Here is an 8,957-nt window from a genome sequence, read left to right on the forward strand (position 1 = left end):
AAAAAAAAAAAAAAAAAAAAAAAAAAAAAAAAAAAAAAAAAAAAAAAAAAAGACGGCATGCTAACTTCAATAAATGCTCCACAATTACGGAAAAAATGATAGAACATTAAATCCGATCAAATGGCAAGTAATCATTAACAAAAATTGCCAATAACCATCCATTTTAGCACCATATTGAAAACACTACCTGAAAAAACGCATCCCAAACTATGTCCAACGGAAGCCGGTTCCGAGCTATGAACAGAAACGCGATTTTCGGCCCCTGAGCCGATTGAGGATGCAACGACGCCAGCATCATAACCCGACCATACCGAGACTGCATCATAACTAGACTCCCGAAGCAAAATACAAGCAGAAAAACAAATACGAGCTTCCTCCTCCATTGGAAGAGAGCCTTCCGCTGCGCAACCTTCTGCTTCATTAGGCTTCCTCTCCTGTTCACCCAAATCTCTCCACCATTTCAAGCACAAAAGGACACACAGAACATCAACGAGCTCATCGTGATTCGTATCATCGTTTCGCCTATTTAAACCCAGCCCGATTCATCGGCTGGGAGAAGAAAAGTTTCCGATCGCTCGAATTGCGAAAACTCGAATTAAGAGGAAATTGTAAGCAAATTGAAACAGAAAGTTGCGTGGTAATACAGACAATAGAGATCAGGAAGCTTGTGAAGAGCGAAGAAACTCGTGATAGCAGAATTGTCTCCGCCGGCCAGCAGAGAGAGAGAGAGAGAGTTGGAGTGAGAGTAGCTTCAGTTAGGTGGTTCGTGTAGGCAGTTTAGTTTCCTTTTTCATTAAATTTTAGTTGGTTTGGTATTTATTTTATATATATATATATAATCATCTTTGCGTGCAAAGTCGGACATTTCCCTTATTTTCTAATTTCTATATTTCCCAAATTTCATGAACTTTATAAATAAATATATATTCAATTTAAAAATATGGAAAATGCATTTTTATAAAATAAGAATATTGATATTTTAAATTCCAAGCAACCCAACTACTAATTGTGTTTGAATTTTGGGAAGTTAATATGTCTATGTGAAGCTTATGATGTTCTTTTAGAGTGGTTTTTGTGTCATATAAAAATCTTATTTATTATTTTTTTATATTTTAAAAATTTATTTAAAAGGGATAATATAGCAACTTCCTACCATAAATGGTATTTCTGTATTCTTACGGTTCATTATATATATCATATTTGATCTTTAATTATAAACTAATATCTTATTTGGTTGATGGTACTTAACATATTTGACCATTAATTATAGAATAATATCTTGTATCAATCATTTTATTATTTGATTTGGGTAGGGTAGTTTTAGCAAATATTCTCGTAAAAATACTACAGGTAATTTTAAAATAAAATTATAATAAAATATATAATTTCACTCTTGAAAATTAGTTTTAGTGATATATTCCCAAAATTTTGATATAAATTGATATTTGCCCAATTTTATTTTTTTAGGAATAAAAATGAATCGTTTCTACAAAAGAAGAATATATACTTTTCTCTCTCTAAACGACATCGTTTTCCAGGTCAATCGTTCCAGACAGGCTGCCTCTGCAAAGGATCGGAACCCATGACATCGTTATCCATCCCTCCTCAAATTACCGTGAAGAGGTCTGAAAATCTTTGTCCTAATTTTCTTTTCACTTTGCTTGATTTTCCTCTAATGGCCGTTCGTTTCGCCGTTGAAGTCCTTCAGCAGGGGAAACTAGAAAAACGTATACAATCTGCGCATCTCAGAAATCTTCAATTCTGATCGGAATCGGACGGTCCTCTACATTAAGGAATTTCTCCTCGCGGTTCCGCATGAGTGTGGATAATGGAGGCTCTAATCGGATTGGTGCTGGAGATGCCGTGATCATCGTCGACCATGGCTCTCGCCGCCGGGAATCTAACCTCATGCTGAGTAAGCTAGGGTTTCGAATTTTGGAATTTGCCTGAAATTTTAAGTTCTACGTAGGCTAATCTCTCTTGTGATTCTGAATTTTTTGAAAATTTCAGATGAATTCGTTGCTATGTTTAGGGATAAAACTGGTTACCCTATTGTGGAACCTGCTCACATGGTATGTTCTTATGAAATATGTATAGGTTTATGGATATATTTTTTCCTACATTTTGAAGTACAACATCTCTAGCCTTCAAGATAACATAGGACCTAATGAATACAGGATACAAAATAAATAATGATACTCTTAAATATGAATAGTGGTATGGGACTGTAACTGCCCAAGTCCATTACGAGGGAGAGATTTCTACACCCTTATAAAGAAGGTTTCGATCTCACCATCCTCCCCTTTCAGGCCCAGGAGTGTCTTTGCTGGCACAACGCCTCATGTCCACCCCCTTCAGAACTCAGCCTCTTCGTTGGTACATCGCTCGGTATTTGATTCTGATATCATTTGTAACAGCCCAAGTCCACCATTTGTCTTCTTTGAGTTTTCCCTTCCGGGCTTCCGCTCATGGTTTCTAAAACGCATGTGCTAGGGAGAGGTTTTCACACCCTAATAAAGAATTCTATGCCAACGTACTGCCAGTAGTTTTTTTTGTCTTTTTCATCCCTTTCCAGTTCTTCCCCTTGCACATAAGTTTCAACACATTATCTTAAAATAATTTGATTAGAAAGAGTAACAGTCACAACCATAACCATGTCTATTGTACTTATGGTTTCCTGGCTTCCAGTTATTCTTAGATATGTTTGGAAGTTGAGCTGGAGGTTCTAATGATTTCTCTTTTACTTTGTTCTAAAACAACACAGGAGTTGGCCGAACCGTCGATAAGAGACTCATTTGCATCGTGTGTCGAACAGGGGGCCAAACGTATCGTTGTAAGCCCATTCTTTCTCTTCCCCGGTCGACACTGGCAACAGGTAACTCACTGTGGGATGCCTAATTTGATGAAATGAGCTGGTGGGCCTTTGATTCTTCTATGATTGTTTGGGTAAGAGGATTGATAGCAATGGCCAATGGATGATGTTTTGCAGGACATTCCTTCCTTAACAGCTGAAGCAGCAAAGGATCACCCGGGAATATCGTATATAATAACTGCTCCTCTCGGTCTTCATGAACAGCTTGTGGTAGGAATTTCTGAAGCACGTTTTTTTCGAGTATAGGATAGAAGACAGCAAGGTGATAGATGATAAAATGAACTATGAGATGTTCTGTTGGCAGGATGTTGTGAATGATAGAATAAGTCACTGCTTAAGCCATGCTGCTGGAGTTGTAGAAGAATGTGAAGTCTGTGCAGGAACAGGCAAATGCAAATTTAATTGACTTGGGATGAAGGGCCTATAACAATGTGGAGAAGCTTCAGAAGGGGATAAAAAGGGTTTCCAGGTATCAATGGCTTGACTACTGATGACTTGAGAATCTATCTTGTTTGTTATCAATGCTTTGTAAAACTTGACCATTTTGGTTGTTTTTCTTTGTTGTATTTTCACATATTACTACAATATGCTCGATAATATTAGCTCTCAAAAACGGGTTTGTCCTATCTGGGTTATATACTATCAAAGTTGTTGTTCCCGCCTAATCACTTTTAGTTTATAACATTGTTTTTTTTTTCAGATTGTTTTTTAACTGGAGGCTCGAGCAACGCCGACGTTGTTTGTGAAGTCTGAATTTCTCACGGCTGACTTGTTCATTGGGTTAAAACAAATGTCACACAATTGTTGTCTTGCTGCTGTAAAAGTGCGATTGTGATAAGTGCTCATAGTTTTCAAAATACATTTTCAAATTTAGCGTATGAAATACAATCTATCTATCATCAAAAATCTGTTTTACTCAATTTCAAACTCGACAAAACTTTTCCTCTGTTTTTTCATGCTTGCATTTGATTGAGCATCGAGCCTCGGCTTGAATTGGTGTTTCTCCTCGTCGATGGATTATAGTAAAGTTGATTATATTAATATTTCGATATTCTCATTTGTGGGCTAAATATATATATATATATATATATATATATATTTATCCAATATACACCATTTATTGAAACTTATAGGAATTAAAAGAAACGAGATTATAAAGTGTTCTTTTATTTACGGAGAAGATATACACATTCTCTCTTTCAGTTTCTTATCGCTCTTGAGAACGGTAGACAACTTCACCAACTCAAAATTAAATTAAAATAAACTAAATATTAGTAGAATCTAATTAAAAATTAAATCCATAGTTCATGAATAAACGAATATATATATATATATATATATTTATTTATTTATTTATTATATGAGTTTTAGAAAATAATAATAATAATAATAATAATAACAAACAGATGTTAGATGGACGGGATAAACCTGCCTCGTGAAACCTTGAGACTTTTTGCAAACCCCACACTATAAATTCTCATTTCGAAACTCAGCGATGAAATGAAAGCCAGATTCATACGAACAGCCATGTCAAGTGCCAGTCTCTTCTCTTCATCCTTGACCTCTTCTACTCTCTTCAATGGACGCCTTCTCAGGAATCAGCTTCCCTGTCCCATTCGCTCCCCTGCTGTTTCGCTTCGATGCTACGCATCTTCTTCTGGTTCGAGTTCGCGTCTCGAGTCCTGTAGTTGAAATGGACGGTAAGATATCATGTTTGTGGTCTGTCATTACATTGTTATCGAAGTGAATTGAGTGAACTTTGTATTGTGTTCTAGTTAAAACTCATTGAACTCTGTTTTTTTTTTTTTTTTTCGCTTTGAACATTTCTATATGTGCTTGACTTTTCTAGTTATGATTATTGAATTATTCAGATTCATGTGTTTGTAAACTTGTCTTCTCCATTTTTATGCTTGGTACAGCTTCACTGATTTTCGTTTTTTCTTTCCTTTACAATTAGGTGATGAAATGACGAGGATCATATGGACAATGATAAAAGAGAAAGTATGTTTACTTTTGAACGAAAATTTTTCGATTTTAATCTTTTGGAGAATAATGATTTTTCCTTCATAACATTGTGTAGCTTATTTTCCCGTTCCTGGATTTGGATATAAAATATTATGACTTGGGGATATTCAACTATTATATATTTTGGATATTCTTATTTTGGATTCAACATTATTTATTTGATTGTGCTAAATGGCTTGGCCGTTCAAAAGTGGTAGGAAGTTGTTCAAACTATGAATGATGTGATTGTGGATGGAAAGTATAAGAAAAGTATAAGCTTCTTAATAATATTACATTTTGTACAGATACTGTTTTCCGAGAACCTATTTTATGTCAAAACATCCCGAGAATTGTTCCTGGTAATTTTCATTGTCTAACCTTTGTCTTGTCATCCCGAGAATTGCTCGAGGTTTACGACTTCAAAGGACCAGGCATTAGGCTTACAATGTATAATGTTGACGAGGTCGGTTTTTTTATTTATTTCTTCGAACTTGTGCATTTTTTGTATCACATAAATTACTCTTTTAACTCGTTCCTACGCAATTGGCAGTCTATTCAAGCATTTGCAGAGTCGTCAATGTCACTGGCATTTGAGAAGAAGTGGCCCTTTTATCTGAGCACTAAGAATACAATTCTTAAGTCCCTGTACCTAGTTGCTTGTGCTGTTGATATCTACTTTCTGTTTCCTAGAAATCGTCAAAGTGATAATTTATTTTAATACTGCCCTGCAGGTTTAAAGATATATTTCAAGAAGTGTACGAGGAAAAGTGGAAGCAGAAGTTTGAAGAAAATTTGATATGGTTCATTACATTTAAATACATGATTCTCTACAGTTATGCCTAATCTATTTGCCTATGGCTGAATATATTTTTCTTCGGCATTTAGGTACGAACATCGGTTTATTGATGACATGGTAGCCTATGCTATAAAAAGTCAAGGTGGATACGTTTGGGCTTGCAAAAATTATGATGGGGATGTTCAGAGTGATTTACTCGCACAGGGTGATGCTATCAACTTTTCTAATTGCCTGGGTTCTCTTATATTGCATGCTTTCATAACTTCTAATATCAATAATTTATAACAATATTATTAACTATAGAACTTCTACTTCGTCATACCTTGTTTTCATTCTTAAGGTCTTTTCGACATTAACATCTCACGTATTTCGTTGCTGATAAAAATGATATGTTGTTTTTTTTATTGTTTGCATCTGTTAGACAAACACGACTCTTCACAATGGTTTGATATTGTTCACTTTAAGCATAAGCTCTCATGGCTTTGCTATGGGCTTCCCCAAAAGGCCTCATACCAATGGGGAAAGTATTACTTGATTATAAACTCATGATCATTCCCTAAATTAGCCGAGATGGGACTTTCATCCAACAACATTGAGTCAACATTGAGTCTGAATGCTTATTTTCCATGGGCAGGATTTGGTTCTTTGGGGCTAATGACTTCTGTGTTGGTGGGTACTTAATACTTGAGAATGTGAAATTTATCGTCTCCATGGACTAATTTTTTTCATAATAAACGCCTTAAAAGTTGAGATTTATTGCAGTTGTCATCTGATGGGAAGACATTGGAAGCTGAGGCGGCTCATGGCACTGTAACGCGGCATTACCGATTACATCAAAAGGGACAAGAAACCAGTACCAATAGTTTGCATGGACACGGGGCCTTGAGCATAGTATTAAAATATTGCAGGTTAGGAATAATGACTCTTCACAATAGCATGATATTATCTACTTTAAGCATAAGCTCTCATGGCTTTGCTTTAGGCTTTCCCAAAAGACTTCATACCAATGGAGATAGTATTCCTTACTTAGATCTTCTACTAAATTAACCAATGTTCCATCTAAATAGCGGTGGGAATACAGTTCTGCTTCTTCACTATAGAGAGGCACCATGACCAACCACTTTATGATTCGATACATATTCATAATGGGGCTTTGTAGAGTAGTGTACTACCTAGAAACTGACAATTTCTAGCTGTTTTTAAATGTCTTCAGGGCCAAATTAGATAAAAATGAGAGGCTACTGGATTTTGTTCAGAAGTTGGAAGCTTCATGCATTGAGACGGTGGAATCCGGGAAAATGATAAAGGATCTTGCCTTGCTGATACATGGACCCAAGTAACAATTTAAACATTTCATCTCATTCACCTCTCTTGACATTTGTAGTTTGGAATTACTTATATGTGTACGATTTTTGCAGGGTTTCAAGGGAGTTTTACTTAAACACCGAGGAGTTTATCGACGCCGTAGCACACAATCTGGTGGCGAAACTCCAGCGACCCCTTGTAACGGTCAACTAAATGACTTCCAGGTGAGATGATTCTTTACCTCTTTTACTGAAGCAGAAGTTGGTTTTGTGATAACTACGTGCATTTAACTAGTCATTTTGCCTGATATTGATTTCAAAATAAATGAATACTTATTGCTAGTTGAATATGTTCGATGATGAAAGTCTCACATCGGCTAATTTAGGGAATGATCATGAGTTTATAAACAAAGAATACTCTCTCCATTGGTATGAGGCCTTTTGGGGAAGCCCAAAGCAAAGCCATGAGAGCTTATGCTCAAAGTGGACAATATCATACCATTGTGGAGAGTTGAGTTCGTCTAACATTATTATAGGGCTGAATATAATGAATCATCAATGGTCTGATTATGTGACAACATTAGATGTTTAATCAATTCCTCTTCTAGATATGTTAATGTTACAAGGATCATCATGTCTTGTATCAGAGGAATAGATGCATTAACCTATGGTTTAAGATTGAATTTAAAATGACAAAGTCAAATATGACATTTAGATTTTCTACAAATAACGCACAGTTAGTGAGGGTAGTGGGAATTCAATTCAATATTAAGATACTTTGACATATATTCTTGAGAAAATGATTGACCAAGCTAAATAATTTGAAGGTCTAATTGGGTGTGGTAAGTCTTCTTTCTTATTTAATTTGTTAGAAAGAATAGACCCAAAAAAGTTGAAAATGATGCAATTAATTAATTAGAAACTCTCTTCGTTCACTTATAATACACTTACAAATATTATTCTCCGGTAGCACTCTAAGTAATTTGTGCAAGTTTTCGAAAGTTAATTAATTTAGACCATTTATTAATGGTTTGTATATAAATAAATTTTCTCCGTGGAAAGTTATGAATTAAGGATTTTAAATAAATTTCATTATTTGTTTGAGATTTTTACAAATGTAATGTTGAAACTTGAAAGTTTAAAAGTATAAATGAGTACTTAATATATTATAACTATCAATGTTACATATTAATTAAGGTGTATTTTGTTTGGCCATTATTAAGGAGCTTTGACTTGATCCTCACATTAAACAATTTCGTATGGTACACATCGCGCACATCTTTGTTTATTTTATAAATAATATCTTTATGTTTAATTCTATGATCTCAAATAATTTATAAATTGACAGATTATATTTCTGCTTAAGAAATAAAAAATAATAATATTAATTTTAACTCTAAAACTGAATTTCCGGTGATTTAAATAAACTTAAAAGAATGTTACAACTTTTAAATCTTTAATATCACAATTTTTAACTCTAAATTTACAAAAAAACATTGTTTAACCCTTCAGAGCTTACTCCAAATACCGTTATAAATAATAATAAATAAATAAATAAACTTATGCATTAATGAATTATAAAGTATACACAATAAGAAACTGATAAAATTCTAGAGAAAATAACATTAAATCCAAATCTTTATTTGAAATTTATGATTTTTGGTAAAGTTATTTAATAGTTAATTTATGTGCTGTTAAACTTATTTTTTTTACAAAAAATTATTTTATTGAAAATAATAACCGTTTTTTTTTATGTTAAAATGAGTGGACGAATGAAATATTCCCATTTTTAGCTAATTTTTAAAATAAAAATAAAAATAAATATTTTTAACACTTTTTTTTTAGTTTTTTAAAAAAGTTTATTTTATTTTATTATTTTCCTTCTTCAAGCAAGACTTCCAGCGAATATAACTCAAAAAGCAGGGAAATTAAAAAAAAAAAAAAAAAAAAAAAAAAAAAAAAAAAAAAAAAAAAAAAAAAA

At 33.7% G+C, this 8,957-nt stretch overlaps 3 protein-coding genes across 8 annotated transcripts in view; 2 read left to right on the top strand and 1 right to left on the bottom strand.

Annotated features, from left to right (window-relative positions):
- LOC111489641 overlaps positions 1-786 on the bottom strand; it is a 5,320-nt gene extending 4,534 nt beyond the window's left edge. For all 5 annotated transcript variants that reach the window (XR_002719415.1, XR_002719417.1, XR_002719416.1 and 2 more), the window contains exon 1: positions 188-786. Coding sequence is in view for 2 of the 5 variants with exons in the window: in XM_023137960.1 (XP_022993728.1) it covers positions 188-421 (234 nt within the window). In the remaining 3 variants the exon portion in view is untranslated. The remainder of the gene's footprint in view (positions 1-187) is intronic.
- A 677-nt stretch (positions 787-1,463) lies between these two features.
- Positions 1,464-3,823, top strand: LOC111489668 (sirohydrochlorin ferrochelatase, chloroplastic-like). Of its 2 annotated transcripts, XR_002719420.1 has the most exons (7): positions 1,464-1,623; positions 1,701-1,915; positions 2,011-2,072; positions 2,765-2,875; positions 2,990-3,082; positions 3,177-3,341; positions 3,573-3,823. XR_002719420.1 is itself a non-coding variant. In XM_023137990.1 (6 exons), the coding sequence occupies exons 1-6, from the start codon at positions 1,583-1,585 to the stop codon at positions 3,276-3,278; spliced, it is 624 nt and encodes a 207-aa protein (XP_022993758.1). In that variant the 5' UTR covers positions 1,464-1,582; the 3' UTR covers positions 3,279-3,464. The 2 variants fall into 2 exon arrangements, 1 of the variants encoding a protein (XP_022993758.1); XM_023137990.1 differs by lacking the exon at positions 3,573-3,823 and having other exon boundaries at positions 3,177-3,464.
- A 479-nt stretch (positions 3,824-4,302) lies between these two features.
- Positions 4,303-7,265, top strand: LOC111489818 (isocitrate dehydrogenase [NADP], chloroplastic/mitochondrial-like). Its single transcript, XM_023138220.1, has 10 exons — positions 4,303-4,351; positions 4,437-4,572; positions 5,182-5,339; positions 5,427-5,521; positions 5,608-5,676; positions 5,762-5,877; positions 6,307-6,341; positions 6,435-6,580; positions 6,886-7,008; positions 7,091-7,265. Exons 2-10 carry the CDS (start codon positions 4,452-4,454, stop codon positions 7,188-7,190), a joined length of 963 nt encoding a protein of 320 aa, XP_022993988.1. The 5' UTR covers positions 4,303-4,351; positions 4,437-4,451; the 3' UTR covers positions 7,191-7,265.
- The last annotated feature ends 1,692 nt before the right edge of the window (positions 7,266-8,957 follow it).

This window comes from Cucurbita maxima, unplaced genomic scaffold (genome assembly GCF_002738345.1).
Source record: "Cucurbita maxima cultivar Rimu unplaced genomic scaffold, Cmax_1.0 Cma_Scf00014, whole genome shotgun sequence".
Classification (NCBI taxonomy): domain Eukaryota; kingdom Viridiplantae; phylum Streptophyta; class Magnoliopsida; order Cucurbitales; family Cucurbitaceae; genus Cucurbita; species Cucurbita maxima.

Coding starts and splice junctions, on each gene's coding strand:
- LOC111489668 (XM_023137990.1), top strand. CDS start 1,583: ATGACATCGTTATCCATCCCTCCTCAAATTACCGTGAAGAG. Junction 1,624..1,700: donor CCTCAAATTACCGTGAAGAG/GTCTGAAAATCT, acceptor TCGCCGTTGAAG/TCCTTCAGCAGGGGAAACTA. Junction 2,073..2,764: donor TTGTGGAACCTGCTCACATG/GTATGTTCTTAT, acceptor AAAACAACACAG/GAGTTGGCCGAACCGTCGAT.
- LOC111489818 (XM_023138220.1), top strand. CDS start 4,452: ATGGACGCCTTCTCAGGAATCAGCTTCCCTGTCCCATTCGCTCCCCTG. Junction 5,340..5,426: donor CAATGTATAATGTTGACGAG/GTCGGTTTTTTT, acceptor CGCAATTGGCAG/TCTATTCAAGCATTTGCAGA. Junction 7,009..7,090: donor TTGCTGATACATGGACCCAA/GTAACAATTTAA, acceptor CGATTTTTGCAG/GGTTTCAAGGGAGTTTTACT.